Source organism: Emys orbicularis, chromosome 1, assembly GCF_028017835.1.
Source record: "Emys orbicularis isolate rEmyOrb1 chromosome 1, rEmyOrb1.hap1, whole genome shotgun sequence".
Lineage (NCBI taxonomy): Eukaryota > Metazoa > Chordata > Testudines > Emydidae > Emys > Emys orbicularis.
In genome coordinates this window covers 168,777,279-168,795,108 of record NC_088683.1, presented here as the reverse complement: position 1 = coordinate 168,795,108, position 17,830 = coordinate 168,777,279, and the positions used below count along the sequence as shown (strand labels likewise).

The 17,830-nt window shown below is 39.8% G+C and overlaps 1 protein-coding gene across 1 annotated transcript in view; it reads right to left on the bottom strand.

Annotated features, from left to right (window-relative positions):
• Positions 1–322: 322 nt before the first annotated feature.
• ZPLD1 (zona pellucida like domain containing 1) overlaps positions 323–17,830 on the bottom strand; it is a 35,796-nt gene continuing 18,288 nt past the window's right edge. The window contains exons 3-10 of the mRNA XM_065423617.1: positions 17,298–17,479; positions 16,546–16,618; positions 11,540–11,637; positions 9,276–9,356; positions 7,605–7,776; positions 5,639–5,747; positions 1,906–1,935; positions 323–498 (exon numbers count right to left, since the gene is read on the bottom strand). Coding sequence (XP_065279689.1) covers positions 323–498; positions 1,906–1,935; positions 5,639–5,747; positions 7,605–7,776; positions 9,276–9,356; positions 11,540–11,637; positions 16,546–16,618; positions 17,298–17,479 — 921 coding nt within the window. The remainder of the gene's footprint in view (positions 499–1,905; positions 1,936–5,638; positions 5,748–7,604; positions 7,777–9,275; positions 9,357–11,539; positions 11,638–16,545; positions 16,619–17,297; positions 17,480–17,830) is intronic.

Below are 17,830 nucleotides of genomic sequence, written 5' to 3'. Positions count from 1 at the left end.
GTGTATTTAAAGGTGTTTTCTCTTAAGCATCTTTAAATTTTAAGACCCCAGTTAGAAGTAGGACACCAATTTTATTGTCAGTACACCCACAGGCAAAATGTTCAATAGTCTGATCACAAACACAAATGAGAGGAATTACGTAGGATTCTTGCCATCACTATGACTGTTTAGCTATACAATAAAGTCTATAACACTACAAATAAGACTAGCTGAAGTTTGATACAGGCAGAATATTGCCTTGGTAAATTTATAACAAAGTATATTTCATGGACAATGAAGGCAATCCCCCACCCCCAAAACAAGTGCAAATTAATTGTTCCTATTAGTTGAAAACTGGGTTTCGTACGCCACCCAAAACTGAGCTGCTGGGCCATTTCCTGCGCAGGAGGGTGAGGGAACATACAAAAAAGAAAATGCTCATAATCCCTAGAATGACTATTCCTGAAATCAGTGCACTGGTGACTGAGTTCAGCTGGAAAGGAGGTCCATTTGGATGAGCTGCAAGAGAAAAAAGGTTCAGAAAGGTCTCATCAGAATCTCTCTCTGCAGAGCTGTGTCTTCCTGCCACAACGCCTTCATATACAAAAATTACAGTTAACAGGCTGATACTGAACTGCACATTAAGTCTATCTAATGTATTTAGGGAGTGGCTGCAGGTGCATAGCTCCTTCACACACACACTTACAATGATGGGTGTGTGTGTGTGTGTGTGTGTGTGTGTGTGTGTGTGTGTGTGTGTGTGTGTGTGTGTGTGTGTGTGTGTGTGTGTGTAAGACAAGATGACAATATTTAACGCATAAGCTGACCTGAACTCCATACTCAGGTGTGCAGGATGTCAGCTGACAGGAACACTAAATCTTTCTATTTAATGCCAGGTTTCTGTTATACATGAATTTATTATGGAGGAGGAACCTTAACATGCTTCTGGAGTCCCCACCATTCAAATGTGTTGGAGGAAAGGAGAACTGGGGGAGGGGAGGGGTTCTCTCCCAGTTGCCTTGGGCTTCATGAGGGATAGCAGCTGAATTTTGTTACATGGTTCCCTAGTAAATATTGACAAAGAGTGATCAGCCAGACAACAGTAACAGAGAAACCAGGAACACACTACAGATTTATTTCTCCACCCAAAAGAATTCCAGGTGATCAGGAGGAGGAGCACCCTGACAATCTGAAGACCTCCTCTCCCCTATACTACCCCATTATTTTTCTATACAGCCTACTTCCTCAACCACCAGAGCAGAAGCACTGGGATCTGTAACATAAGAATGTCCATACTGGGTCAGACCAAAGGTCCATCTAGCCCAGTATCCTGTCTTCCGACAGTGACCAATGCCAGGTGCCCCAGAGGGAATGAAGAGAACAGGTAATCATCAAGTGATCCATCCCCTGTCGCCCATTCCCATCTGCCTTACCACAGACCATTTGTGTGGTTCCTATGGTTACATCCAGGACAAAGGTCAGGGACTACAGGAGCTGAAACAGGATTCTTTTACCTTTTTGAGCTGTGAAGCCAGCCAGGCTAGGCTGCACCATAACGACCATTTTGTGGTTCAATTAATCTGTTGTAGGAAATGACTTTATTGCGTAAACCTGTCATTTTGCTTCTGGTAGTTGCACTGTTTCCTAATGTGCCATAGCAGCATAAATAGGGTTGCATTTGATTTGTAATTTCAGTTCCATAGTAGAGATTGGAATTTGCTAAACTGTTGGGCATATGAATTTAACTGAGCATTCCAGATTTACCAATTGCTTTCTTTAGAACACATTCATATTTTTTCATTTTAAATTAATGGTAATAAGGAAAACTTCAACACATATAGCTGAATCCAAATGGTTTACCTACTCATTAGTGTAGCACTCCTGTAATACCCCTGTTTTGTGTTTTTCTTATTCTGATTAACTTACCTAGCTGTGAATTGTTGGTTGGTGTCTCATCTGTATAAAAATATAAAAATGGAGCTATTATATTTTAGAGACATCAATATCTGCATCCTCTCTGCACTCCCACTAAAACCAGACAAAAATAAAGTTAGGACTATCCTAAAACTCAGCAACTGTGTTGGAAACGGTGGCTTGTCACAATCAATGTCTCTGATCAAGTCAGGCTAGGAACATTAACTATAAGAAACGTCCTAATTTTTACTGTGAGGATATTGGTCTTATGCACCGCTTACTACGCTGCAAAAAAAAAAAATCTTTATTCAAGGTCCAGTTATCTTAACGTGTTGCTAATTCTCTTATGTCCCATTTCATAAAAATATGACCCAAAACAATGCAGCAGGAACTACTTCTTCTCACCATTTGCTGTATTAGGGGGAAGGATCTCTGCAATGGTGGAGGTACTTTATCTTCGTTTCTTCAAGGAAATCTGTGACTACAAAGCATTAGAAAACTCCTCCTTCACACAAACTTTTTTCTTAACAGGAGCACAGAAGGATGAGTTTACGTTTTTAGGGATGCGTTTAAGTTTTTTCCCTAATTTTCACTTACTCCCCATTGTCAGTCTTGAAACTAAATATCTTATCTTTGTTTGTTTTTGCTTTTCTGTTTGTAAGCCTCAATCACAGCTCAAAAGTACATTTATTTCAAGGTCCTGACTTGTATTTATTTTTAACTAGGGCTACGTCCTCACTACGGGGGGGGGGGGTCGATTTAAGATACGCAAATTCAGCTACGTGAATAGCATAGCTGAATTCGACGTATCGGAGCCGACTTACCCCGCTGTGAGGACGGCGGCAAATCGACCTCTGCGGCTCCCCCGTCGACGGCACTTACTCCTACCTCCGCTGGTGGAGTACAAGCGTCGATTCGGGGATCGATTGTCGCGTCCCGACGAGACGCAATAATTCGATCCCCGAGAGATCGATTTCTACCCGCCGATTCAGGCGGGTAGTGTAGACGTAGCCTAGGACATACAACGGCTACCATTATTTTTAACACTTTTGCCTTCACAAGTAGATAACTATTTTGTTTCCGTACGCAGAGAGAAAACCATGTATTTTGTCTAAAATGACTTATTATAGATAAACAAACAAGTGCAAGGTCTCTGTGAAAGGGCACAGTGTTAGAATAGCTTAAAACATACATGAGTGAGACAGGATTGCTGCTGCTTGTGACTATCTAGGTTTCTATATGGCTCCTCATAACCATAATGCCTGACAGCCCTACAATCATTAATAGATTTTAGCCTCAAGGTAGGGAAGTACCATTCCCCACAAGGGGAACTGAGGCACAAGGTAGATTGAGTTACCCAAAGTCATGCTGGAAACTTGTGGCAGTCAGGAACTGAACCCAGGCCTCCCAAGTCATAGTCCAGTGCTTCATAGACCCAACTATCTTTCCTACCTGTGCAACCTAAAAGCCAGAAATAAAAGTAAAATTGTCCTCTATATATTCCATAACATGTTTGAATTCCAGTTCTGAAATAGACGAGAATTGCAAAATGATTATTTAAGAACATAAGAATGGCCATACTGGGTCAGAACAAAGGTCCATCCAGCCCAGTATCCTGTCTACTGACAGTGGCCAATGCCAGGTGCCCCAGAGGGAGTGAACCTAACAGGTAATGATCAAGTGATCTCTCTCCCGCCATCCATCTCCAGCCTCTGACAAACAGAGGCTAGGGACACCATTCTTTAACCATCCTGACTAATAGCCATTAATGGACTTAACGTCCATGAATTTATCTAGTTCTCTTTTAAACCCTGTTATAGTCCTAGCCTTCACAACCTCCTCAGGCAAGGAGTTCCACAGGTTGACTGCGCTGTGTGAAGAACTTCCTTTTATTTGTTTTAAACCTGTTGCCCATTAATTTCATTTGGTGGCCCCTAGTTCTTATATTATGGGAACAAGTAAATAACTTTTCCTTATTCACTTTCTCCACACCACTGATGATTTTATATATATCTCTACCATATCCCCCCTTAGTCTCCTCTATTTCCCCTTTTCATATCTATTCATGGCTAAACTAGAGCTAAGCAAAGAATTTTCAACAATCATGTATTTAAAGAATTTAGCCACCTCTTCTGCTCATGGAATATCCATGAACTTTTTGTGGTTTACTTGAATGTATTCAGTATCCAAAGGCAACTGATTAATATTTTTCTATTTTTGTAAACTCTATAGATTGATCCCAAATATTTGAAATTTGAGCTGTATTGCTTATGACTGCTCAGATAAATCCTGCCATCTTGTTTCTATTCCCCGATTGAATGATCAAATAACTGCAAATCTGAAATTCAGTTTCCTGATGCTTGCAACTCTGAAATTAGTTTTCCCCAGATATTTTTAAACTAAGTGAACGTTCATGAAAAGTGAACTCAAAAGGGCCATGAGCATGTGCAGAATTTTTTGGCATTATTCATCCAATTCTACTAAAAAAAACCTTTTCTAACCAGGCACATACAAAAAAACTGAATACATTCTCAATTCTCTATGGGCAAATTAATCTTCTTGCATATGTCCATGCATCCACCACTGCATAGCAAAAGGAGACAATTTAGTCCTAAGGTCCTAATAATTCTTTTCCCTCTATGGAATCACATTCTGCTCTCAGTTTCATTGGTTTCAATCCAGACTGACTCCACTGAAACCATTGACCCAATGACAGTTACTTACATGCATCTGACAGCAGAATTTGGCTCAAAATATTTTATCTTTACTAGTTACCACAGGTATTCACAAAATTAATGCTTCTCAGAAATTCCAAGATGTATTTGAAACACTTTAAAATTCTAGGAGAACGGAAATCAGTGGAATTACACTCTGGATAGGTATCAGTTTAAGTGAGAACAGAATCTGGGCAATCGTCTTTAAATTGAAAACCTGAACTGTTTGCCTCAGGCTCTCTTTACAGCTGAAAGCTGAGCAAAAAGTATATTACCAACGCAAGTCATAGTTAATGTCATTAAAGTTACATCTACACTGCAAAAAAAATGGTGTGTTCTTTACTCGGGTTTATTTTAACCCAACTTATCTAAATTGGGTTAAAATAGCAGTGAATGCACAGCCACTTGGGTTTTAACTCAGGTTAGCAGCCCTATAGGCTTTAATTCAAACTTTTAAAGTGAGTTAAGAGCTAAGTTCCTGTGTCTTCACTGCTAACTTAAATCAAGTGAGCTAACCCTAGTTAAGAACACACCATTTTTTGCAGTGTAGACATACCCTAAGATGGAAGTGGAAGAGCCAGGCAAGGAGTAGTCAGTGTTAGAGTGGGTGTTCATTAGCTTCTAAACAATTTTTTCCATTTTGTGGCTTTCCCATCTTAAGCTGTGATTTTAAGCAAAATGAATCAGGCTCATTTTTTTCTTACTTAGATGGGTGCACCTTCCATTATCTTCAATGGAAGCTGAATCTGTATGACCAACAAGAATTTAGCCTGTTGAGTTTAGGTGCCTAAGGTGGCCTCAGACAAATGCACATAATCCACAATGACTTCATTAGGTGTTTTGAGTGCATATATGACCAAAACAATTGGCTCAGAACTTTTACTTGAAAGTTTAGTCTAGCAGTAGGAATAGACCCAAATAAGTTAGCTGGGTTTTTTATTTGAGTCACTGCAAACGCTTATTAAACAGCAAAGCATTTCCTCATGTTTTTTAAATTCCTGCAATATACAGAAAGGTTTGAGAATTCCTACCGCTCCTTGTAATGATGGGGCCAGCAGAGATTACAGCATTTCCAGAGGTGCTCTGAGCGCTCCAAGTTGTTCTCCTAACAGCATCTCTTCTTTCTCTGTTACTGCAAATCTGAGCGGTTAATCAAAACAATCACAGTTTCAGAGTGGAGTAGAATTATTGCCTTCCTGTGCTTCCATTCTTAATGCCAGCTCTTTTAAATGTGATACTACAATTTTATTTCTTGTATGCATTCAATTACTTTGCAATAAAAAGAGATGCAATATCCCCTAAGAGTGCATGTTGTAAATGACTGGCTTCCAGTTGTATTTTGCCTCATTCATTTATGGAATTGCATTGCTCTCATGTACAATATCCATATTACAGTATAATAAACTTTTCAGTAATTAATTTACCAAGGCTTTGTTCATAGCCCCCATCCCAGCTGATGTTTATGTGCTAGACTAGGGACATACAAAGTATGACAGTTGAGATCCTAGAAAACCCTTTAAGTTTTTGTTTTTTTTTAAGGGCAGCTATGTTGGATTACTCATATTCTGAACAACAGCATGAAGTTGGGTTGAAATTTTATTATTAGTTTTCATATTAGAATAGTCTCACATTGGAGTGTCTGTAATCCATCCTTAATTCACCCTCCTCTCTTTCCCATCCACCATGGACACACATAGCTTAGGGATGCAAACCATGCTGAGATCTCAAATCAATCATTCCAATTTGACTCTTTTCATACTTCATGTTTCAGGCCCTGATTCAGCAATGCACTCAAGCACATTCTTAACTTTAAGAACATGCTTTAAGTTCTTTGCTAAATTGGGGCTTAGATGAGTAAATTTTTATATGGTTTTTCTATCAAACATTTTTAGAGGTCATGAAAGCTGATGGACAGAGCTGTGTGGGAACCAGAATTTCCATTTCACGGGAAATTCTGCAATTTCAAAATTTGTTTAATTCCAAATTGCAATGAAAACAAAGAATTTTAAAATTTCCCACAAAACAAAATTTAAAAAAAAATCATATCAGAACGTTTTCTTTTGATCAAATAGTTTTGTTTCCATTTCAACTTTTCATTTTTCTATTATAAAAAATGTCTAAATGAAATGTTGTTTTCAACAATAAAAATCAAAATGGTCATTTCTAAAAATGTCAAACAGATAGTTCTGACCTTATCAAAATTCCCCCCTCCTCCCCCCCACTCACACATTTTTTTTCCTGAAATAAAATTTAATCAAAATAGACATATTCCCACGGGAAGTTTGAGTTTCAGTGGCATTTTCTGATGGAAAAAATGATCTATCAGAATATTTTTGACCAGTTCTACTGCCAGGTGAGGGGTATCAAAGACTCAAACTCTACCCACTAAATAGGTATAGCAGGGGGAAGTGATCATGCAACATTTCCCCAAACACCCTATGAATGTTCTTCAACTTTGTTTTGTGGGGATCACATCTAGAAATGAGCGGATAGGTCAGTCTAAGGCTCAAACTTATTCTCTATCCTTGAGCTTTCTATTGATGTCATTCCCAAGACACACTTATGGTTTCTTGTGATGCAAATAACCTTTTTCTAGGAGCTATACTGAGACCACCAGCTCATTTTTCATAAACTATCTGAATGGCTTTCTGACAGTGGTCACCTTTGGTCTCTATCATCCGAGGCATGATTTGACCCAGAGACCTAAAGGTGAACACTCCTTATGCCAAGCCCAATTCCCCTGAGCTTTACAGTTCCCAGTGTTACGTCACACAATGGTGATGACATTGAAATGCCACTCTTCATTTGTTGCATTCACATTCTCTAGAGACAGATGAAAAGTTCAAATTCTAGGTGCTGTCTTCATCTGCACAACCCAGATGCCCTCCACCTCCCCTATACATCTGCAAATTACAGGTGTAGAATGGTCCTACAGTTCTGCTTCTGGCACAGCACAGATTCATAAAGATTATTGACAGAGCCCCCCTCAAAACTTACAGGTACAAGAAAGGGACAGTCATCCGTTCTGCACAGCTTTGTCACACAATGGAGGAAGACTGTAGACATCTTCTGGTTCTTGTGCTTCACAAAGCGGAACACCTCAAAGGAAAACCGGCCCATCTGGCTCTTGCCATTCTCAATTACAGTGGTCTGTGGGTCCTTGTCACAGCTAATTGTTATAAAAGATTAAAACTGGGATAACCATGTGTACCTCTGATTTATAGCCCCTAACTGAGAATAAGGGACTATAAGTAACAAGATCAACGCTTAAGATCTGTGCAAAACAAGACAGCACCATGATGTCCAAAATGGGCAGCTATGAGAGTCTCATGTGTGCTATAGTAGGTCAAGTGCTGAGATGGCATGGCAGTGAGCACTGCTCAGATGCACAGGCAGGCAGAGAATGACAATGAACAAAAGGTTCAGAGTCAGAATTATTCTTAGAAACACTAAAAAGGATCTGTGTTCAAGAACGCCACGTCTCCAATATTTTCTTTAGGTGATTCACTTGCCTTAGACTGTCTGGAACACACAGGATGTGAGATAACTAGCCCTGATCCTGCAGTGTTTACACCCGTTGACATTAGTGGGAGTTATGCCAGAGCACAATTTTGTCCCATTGCTTTTGCATTTTAGCTAATGCAGATAGGGACCCAACAATACTGACAATTGGAAATCAAGTCTGCTTGACATTGTATGTATAAGGGCACTCTGTCACAAACTGACCTGGCCCTTTAAGAGGGTTTAGAGCTCATCTGAACCTGTGCCAGATTTGGCCTGCCTCCCTAGGTGGAGGCAATAAGTCCAGTCACCTGACAAGGAGTCAGGTGACTAGGAGTTGGGCCTGCTGGTGGGGGATGAAAAGAGGAGTCCTGGGACAAGAAAGAAGGCAACTGGTGGTGGCTGCTGAAAGGAGGGCCACTGTTGAAGAGGCCCACAAAGGGTATGTATGTATATATGTCTCTCTCTCACACACTTCTTTAAAGCAGTATTGAATTGTGTATTTTGCAACATCAAAACCAAAACTAAGGTAGCTCAGCTCCAGGTTCCATTTAAATTCAAATCTACAAATAATTATGAGACCTGAAACAAAAAGTTATCAGGTAAGCTAATTTATATAGATAAGCACCTCTGAAAGAAGGTAGCAGCTCCATCAAGAGCCACTGATCTGATTTAATCTGTGGTGTTGCTGAGACACCAAGCTGCTCTTTGCTAGCCTTTTTAAGGTCCCAGTTCAGGAAGTGATTGCCATTCAGGACAGCACTTAAGCTTGTGCTTAAGCACTTTCCTGAATCAGCACCTTAGACATGTCAGATGGTTATCATCTACCCATAGGGCATCCTCCCACTTGCTTGCATTAAAATAAACGTTAATACATACCCACTGAAATTTGAGTAGAAGGCCCCGGTATGTGCACACAAAATGACTATTTCTACATCTACATTGGTGCACACAATTTTCATGCCTGTGCACACTTACCCAATATTTATGTACACAAATAGCTAGGTAAGTGACTAATAAGTTATTTACGAGCTTAGACATTGGGCCTTCCTTAAAAACCTCATGCCCGTCAAGAAATGTAGCATCACGCCATCATACAGAGGCTCATAATTGCACTCTTAAAAGGAGGGCATTTACATACAAATGCTGGATTTGCAAAGTACCTACCTAAAGAAGAGATCATATCGAAGCTCATCATTGGGATTACCAGATGGAGTGGTGTAACAATAGTCCATCAAAACATTCCATCTGCATGAGGAGCAAGATAATTGTCAGAGAAAAAGATTTAAAAAAACCTGAGGTACAAGTTGATAGTACTAGCTGATGAACTGAACCTACACAGTTGTGTTCAATTATGAGCCATGTATAGAATCCCTGCATTCTCACTGAGACCATTCTATGTCAGCATAATAGTTTTTATTTTTCTGCATTACTTACATTACTGCACAGTGTATGAATGATACAATTCAACCAACATGATTTTACACCCATCTGTTCCACAGTAAAGAAGCTGTTACAAATCGGTGGCCACATAGCACTTCAATGGGTATCACTTTGCTGCACATCATCTCCACTAAGAATTTCATGGCAGCATTGGACAGGATTTACATCCTCATAAAAACAGCCATACTAGGTCAGACGAATAGTCCATCTAGCCCAGTATCCTGTCTTACGACAGTGGCCAATGCCAGGTGCTTCAGAGGGAAAGAACAGAACAGGTAATCATCAAGTGATCCATCCCCTGTCGCCTATTCCCAGCTTCTGGCAAACAGAGGCTAGGGACACTTCAGAGCATGGTTTTGCATCCCTGCCCATCCTGGCTATTAGCCACTGATGGACGTACCCTCCAGGAACTTACCTAGTTCTTTTTTGAACCCTGCTATAGTCTCGGCCTCCACAACATCCTTTGGCAAAGAGTTTGAAAGGCTGGCTGTGCGTTGTGTGAAGAAATACTTCCTTTTCTTTGTTTTAAACCTGCTGCCTATTAATTTCATTGGGTGACCCCCTAGTTCTTGTGTTATGAGAAGGAGTAAATAATACTTCCTTATTTACTTTCTCCACACCAGTCATGATTTTATAGACCTCTATCATATCCCTCCTTAGTTGTCTCTTTTCCAAGTTGAAAAGTCCCAGTCTTTTTAATCTCTCCTCATACGGAAGCTGTTCCATACCCCTAATCATTTTTGTTGCCCTTTTCTGTACCTTTTCCAATTCCAATATATCTTTTTTGAGATGTGATGACCACATCTGCACTCGGTATTCAAGATGTGGGCATACGATGGATTTATATAGTGGCATTATGATATTTTCTGTCTTGTTATCTATCTCTTTCCTAATGATTCCAAACATTCTGTTCGATTTTTTGACTGCCGCTGCACACTGAGTGGATGTTTTCAGAGAATTATCCACAATGACTCCAAGATCTCTTTCTTCAGTGCGTAACAGCTAATTTAGACCCCCATCATTTTGTATGTTGTTGAGATTATGTTTTCCAATGTGTATTACTTTGCATTTATCAACATTGAATTTCATCTGCCATTTTGTTGCCTAGTCACCCAGTTTTGTGAGATCCTTTTGTAACTCTTTGCAATCCATCTTGACTAGTTTTATATCATCTGAAAATTTTGTCACCTCACCGTTTACCCCTTTTTCCAGACCATTTATGAATATGTTGAATAGGACTGGTCCCAGTACAGACCCCTGGGGGACACCACTATTTACCTCTCTCCATTCTGGAAACTGACCATTTATTCCTACCCTTTTGTTTCCTTTGTTTCCTCCTCTTACAAAAGCCCAAGACTCCCTCCCTTGAGCTCAAGGATAATCTTTGTTGATGATTACCAATAAAAGGCCTGTGACACATAACAAAACAGATCTGATTCCGTCCAACAGGGGGAAGTGATTCACCATTTCATTACTTGTAAATAGGCTTGGAAATATTAGATTTTTATCAGTAAACATGGATTTCACCATACAGACACAAATCTACAAAAAACATTTCCATCGATAATACTCAAAATGTACATGTAGAAAAAGTAAGAAAATGCTGCTTGAGAACTTATTAGAGTTTGATGTAAGGATATTTACTTTATATATTTTGACGTGATGTTGACAGTTTGTATTTTAACAGTTATAAAGATTTAACTTTTTGAATCTCAATGTGTACTGTCATTAAATAATTGACTCTCCTATTGTCTGACACTCCCGTAGTTTTCACACCTGTAAAAATTTAAATTAATAAAAAGCAATGCTTGAAAATAATCAGTTATCCAACAAAATTATTTAAAAAAAAATCAAATTCTACCAAGCCTCAATATAAAAGACTGTCCAAAAAAAAAAGAGCCATACAGAATTATAAATTTACATGGTGATTGATGCTGCTCAAGAGCTGCAAAAATTAGAAAGGGAAGAAACAACATCTTTTACTGTACCTGCCATCTAGGTTGGTTGCTCGCACTGCTGCATATATTTTTGTTTTCAAAGGTAAACCTATACTGGGGATAACCAGCAGCTGGCTGTAGGTTGAGTCCTGGAAAAACAAACACACAGTTGCTGTAACACAATGGCAATACCAACACCATGCAACACAAAAGCTTTTTTGGTCAGTTGGTTTAGTGGAAACAGCAGTGCTATCAAGTTTCGCATAGTTCAAGTTTTCCCTCAGATGATTAGAACAGATGTTTTGCTCTCCACAATGCAGCGTTAGTGGGAAATGACACGTTAAAAGTGTTGGGTAACAAACAAAGATTGTATTAAAAAAATGATTTCCTTTCAGAAGCTCCATTACCAAACTAGTGTAAGTGTGTGTACAGAGAGAGAGAGAGAATCACAGCTTGTACAATGTTGTAAAATGAATATGGTGTGTCAGACTGTGACAGGGTGCTGTTAGCAGTTATAAACTGAGCTCTTTGGAAGCCAGCACCCTGGTCACTTAGAACACCCAGGGCACTGGGTATAGTTAGAGTAGAAGGGACTTAGGTCGTTTGGATTTGGAAGGGTAAAAGGGATCACTTGCACCTGTAGAGAGCCTGATGAGCTAATGAGGTAATTAGCTCACCAGCTGGGTACTCCTGAGAAGAAATCAAGCCGTGTAAATAGTTGAGACAGGGAGCAGGAAGGGAGCATAACTCTCACCATGTTGTGATGTACCTGGAGTATAAACAATCAAAGACACTTGGTGGAGGTACCCTGGTGCTCTGTGTATGCTGCTAAATTCACAAAGAGGGCCTACCAGCCAGGATTTCCAGGAGCTGAAGTAGGAACCCGTTCACAAAGACATAATTTAGCAATACAAAACGCATTTAGGGGGGACATCATTTAATATATTGCAGATGAGCATTAGAAAGAAGGGATTGGTGGGAGAGGTTCAGCATATGGGAGAAAGATCTCTAGTGGGAGATGAGGATACCCAAGACTCAGTCCACATTTTCAAAAAGTCCTGCCTTGCACAAGCTGTGTCACAATAAAACCAGGATGGTGTAGCAGACACCAGAAAGTTTGGAAAATATTAAATTAAATGTGCAAAGCATGTGATTTTTCTAATGGAATGAAAAACAGAATTTATAACTTTCTATATACTTCACCCCTATGGAAGTGTCCTTTAGAATATTAAAGAGAAGGAGAGAAAACTGGCTATAGAACTTTTAAACCAGGCGGTAGAATTTGATAGCAGGGGTGTACTTCTCTGTTAAATTTTTAGGTTGGTTAAGAGAATCTGTAGAAAAGATCTCACTCTTATTATGTCCTACAGATTTTTAGAGCAATTTCTATAGATCGCTATTGGTTTAGGCTGAGATTTTCAAAGGAGTCTAAAGACAGGTCTTGTACTGCAATTGGGAGGGGCGACTGCAACACGTATAGCTAAATTTGATCACGCTATCTTGCTAAATATAGCTGCAGCAGCAGAGACCGTGGCATGGGCTAGTTGCCTGAGTATTTACCCAGGGACTAAGAAGGGATTGTACTTGGGCAGCTAGCCTGTGGCACTGCCTGTGCTGCCATGACAACAGTGCTATTTTTAGCAAACTAATTGGAGCAAAGCTAACTCAATACCTGAGCTACACATGCTGCAGTCACACCCAAAGATTTACACATGGGTATCTAAATCCCTTATGCTCCTTTGAAAATCCAAACCTTAATCCCTATTAATCTCTTTAGGTCTTTTCCATAATGGGTAGTTTTATACTTGCGTCCAGAAATTTTGCAGATGGATTCACACACGGCAAAGGCACGAAGTAGCACAACAGAACCAGGGCCGGCTCTAGGTTTTTTGCCGCCCCAAGCAAAAAAATGTTTGGCTGCCCCCCACCCCAGCTCTGGGCTACCCCCCACATCCCCCTGCTGCCCCAGCCCTGGGCTCTCCCCCCCACCTGCACCCCCTGCTGCCCCAGCTCTGGGCTCCCCCTTTCCCCCCCCACCAGTGCCCCCCCACCCACACACCCCCTGCTGCCCCAGCCCTGGGCTCTCCCCTCTCCACCCGCACCCCCTGCCACCTCAGCCCTGGGCTCTCCCCCGCCAACTGTACCCTCCTTCTGCCTCAGCCCTGGGTCACTGGTAACTCGCTCCCAGGGCGGGTCATTGAGCAGGAATTTTAGATGTGCACAGAACACAGACAGGATTGGTTCCCATATGGTTACAGAACTCTAGTAAAGTGGAACAGTTTTCAGCTTGTGTGATTGGAGGATATCTGGATGCATATTATAAGACTGTCCTCCATAAATGAGGAAAAGTTAAGATGCCTTTATTATTCTTTTGTTCCACTCTTTGTTTCTATGGGGAATTTGCCAATGCAATATCACTGTCTTCCTTTTAAACAAATAAAACTAAAAAAAAAAAAAAAAAAAAAAAGGCAATGGCTGTTGAAAATAGCAATTCCAGTCCTAATAACCATTGGGGAGCATTTCTTGATCAATTTTATCCTACTTTTTCTACAGCAAGTTACAGTGGATCAGTATATTTGATTTGGGAGAAATGAAGTAACAGCCGCCCGAATTGAGTTTGAGCACTCCTGAATTTTGAGGTGTTCAAATCTGGAGGGCAGGTGCTAGATTCCCTTTCTGAATATTAGCTAAATCTGGAAAGGAAAAGTCAATTTCTGCTTCCATGGCTCAGACGCGGAAATCCTCCCACGTGCCTGGTTCTGTATCTAAAGCTGCCCAGGTCCAGAGTCTCCCCTCCCTTACTTTTCATTTTAAATTCTAGTGGGATCCACGTACCTCCCTTGCTAGGCTTCAGATAGAGAGGTGCACTGTCCATTTAGTCCACCCAATTTTTCTTTGGGGGCTGCAAGGTGAGGTCACACCAGTATCCCTAATCCAGTCTGGGGATGTCTTCAGAAGGGGATAGCTGGGCCAAAGCCTTCTACTCCTTGGGCACACTTGTTCCCAGGGCCACCCCGCTCTAGCAGTGAGCTCTCCATTCACAGCAAGTTGCAGCATGAGGTTTCAGCTACCTCACTCCCTCCCCCTCCCTTTCCTGTTGATAGCAGCCAAGGGAATGCTGGGAAATGTAGTTCTTTCCCTGCTCCAGGACTGGCTCTATAGGCAGGGAGCTAACAAAGGAACTACAGCTCCCAGGGCCCCCTGTTGGTTCTCAGCTCCCATGATGGATCCTGCCGCCCCTGCAAATGGGCTGTCCCAAGCACCTGCTTGCTTTGCTGGTGCCTAGAGCCGCCCCTGGACAGAACAAATGAAAACATCAACAAGTCGGGGGGGAGGGAGAGAGGGATTTGAGGATAAGGAGTATAAACATTAGAGAAATAAGTGACAAAAAACAAACAGCCTGTTTAAAGCGTTCAAACATAGGTGTCTGAACTTAGGCACCTAAAAAGTAACTTGATTTTCACGGCCACAGAGTCTTTGGGTGCTACAAATGCACCACACCTTTGACAAGCAGGACTCTTATATACTTAAATATGGCTTTAAATGTCTGGTTTTAGGGTCTGCATTTGTAAATGTTGGTCTTTAATAACAGGAGTAAAATATACTGTATAGATCATCTATGTACAAGTGCCTAAAAATAGTTACAATTGCTAAGATTATCTTAATACTTTTGTTTGGTTGCTTTTTCGTGCTTCTGTGAATTGCAGGATTTCTTCTAGGAGCATCTCACAAGATCAAAACCCAGAGTCAATTACCAATGATTTCATTCTTAATTACTTAAATACCTTGGATCTGACCTTATTGATCAGGCCCTTTAAGTTTGGGCACTTCATTTGGGGCATATTCTGGCATGATATTAATTCATGTTATTATTCTCTCACTGCAGAAACTATCAATGGCTCTTCCTATCCACTATTCAATTCCTGTAGTTTTGAGGAAGTTGGCTCTCTTGCCTTTTGACTACACATTTATTTAAAAATGAGAGAAATATAATCTTCATTCTAACACATTTTAATCTGTTTTTAAGAACTCTGCTCTGCCAAATGACAAACTTAAAAACATGAATTTAAAAAAAATGCCTTTGGAAAATGTCCTGTTACAATATTTATAGCTCATTATATTCCAAGAAAAAAGCACCGACTTTTAAATCAGTTGCATGAATTATAACTCAGCATCACGATGACATGAATAATAAAGCGGGGAAAAACAGATTCATAATTTACAAAAATGTTGCTTGATAGATTGAAAAATTGATATTTAAATCAGGTATTTATAATGTATGAATAAAAATTTTAATCAACAAAAAAGATTTCAGGGATTAATGTTGATGTTATAAATAGAAGTCCGCACATTTTTTACGTTTTACTGTCGTTGTCCATATTTACATAATAAAAGTTTATACAGTGATGTATATTCAAACCCAATTATCTGAAAAAGTATGAGAGAAGTGTCAGCAGCCAAAAGCTGTTATTAAAAATATTAACCCGTGCAGTATCCAAAGTACATGCAATAAAGCACCTGTATGGATGTATAGACTGGGGGGAAATCCTGCATACTTCACTCCTATTTAAAATGGTCAACATACTTGGACAAGGCTTGAATCTACATATGTTTGTGAGAAATTTAACATATCAATATTGTTATAAGATCATATTTAGAATAGATATAATATGCAGGTACAATATGCAATAGATATGAATTCTAGTGCATCATTTATTATAATTTGTACTGCGATAGGGTCTGGAGGCCCTAATTGTTGATCAGGACCCCATTGCGCTAGGCACTGTGCAAACGCAGAATAAAAGAAGAGAGATGGTAGGTCATTCAGGGCAGACACTAAGAAGAGAGACAATAGGTACATTCCAAAAAAAAAAAAAAAGGACAAGCACAAGGTAATAATTAGATGAATGACAACTGTATGAAAGGCCTGCTTCCCTTCCGGGGAACATAGAACATAATGAACACATAAGGAGCCTAATTCTGCTCTGTCAATGAGAGCTGCAGCCATGTAATTCAGAGAATATTACATATAAATTGTTTACTAATTTTATACTTACATTGTAAAGCAGCAAACTCAGAGTGCTGATAAATGTCCCATTGTTCTCTTTTACAGAAATAGCAGCTGATGACCTAAAAGAGATTTAGAAACCAGAAACTGTTTAAGGGTTTTGTTTGTTTGTTTGTTTTTGCTTGTGTTTTCCTATTTCAGTTCTTGAGACACATCATAAGGAGTGATTTTTTTAAGGTTTGTGTTAGAAGCCTCTGAAAATAGGAATTTATAGTGGAGACAATAACAGGACCTTAACTATACTGGAAGTAATGGAGGCTATTAAAAACATGAATCAGGCAAATAATTAGCAGAAAGGCAAAATGGCATAAAAGAACCAGTTCTCCATGATGTAGTGTGTCTACTCATGGAAAATGTGTTTCCTTGCACTACATATTCATAGATTACCCTACACAAAAAAATTATATTGCATAGGAAATTTAAAATGTGTATGCAGGTACTATTCGGTCATAAAACCACATGCATTTAGAAGGCAAATTTTTACACTAGTCAGGCAACAAATTACAGTAGCTTTTGGTAAATTATTTTATTATACAGATCCTCTAGTAAACTTTTCTTCTTTCTTCAGTCTCCCCTTTCACCCTGCCACTTCTTCCCACAATCTTGGTTTTACTTTTTTCACCATCAGTACAAGAGCACGATTTTTATGGAGATAAATGTTGGGGTGTGCAGATGCATGGAGACAGATACCCTCACCCTTATACATATAAATATATACGAATGAATGAAAAGCATACTTACGAAGCCAATTGTGTATTATTGACCAAGTATTCCAATGGGTAGCTACAGCTAAATTTGTACAGAAGCCCTGGTAAGTAGCTGATGATCGTTGGTGGATCTGGCGTATCTATGTAACCTGAAACGTTACCTATCTGTACCACTGATACATTCCCATATGCATTGATGCCTGGAACGGAGGATACCTGTTGAGGAAGGTATGAAAACAGACATTACCAGAAGGTTAAGCACATAAAGAGAGAGAGAGAGAAAGAAAGAAAAATATAAACACATTGAAAAATTCTGCCAGTTTGAGCCCAATTCAACCTTGGTGTAACTTCATTCAGTACACCAGGGATGAATTGGGCTTACTAAATCAGATTCTGTTTTCTATTTTACCTGCAGAGCCTGTAGTCAATTGGGATTACAGGGGTCTGACTGAATGCAAAATATGGCTCACCATAGCACCTAAAACACAGATCTGGAATGTCCTGAGGTCCCGTGAATAATTTTTCAGATGGGCATTTTCTCTGACCATTCCTGATGAATTCCCATGG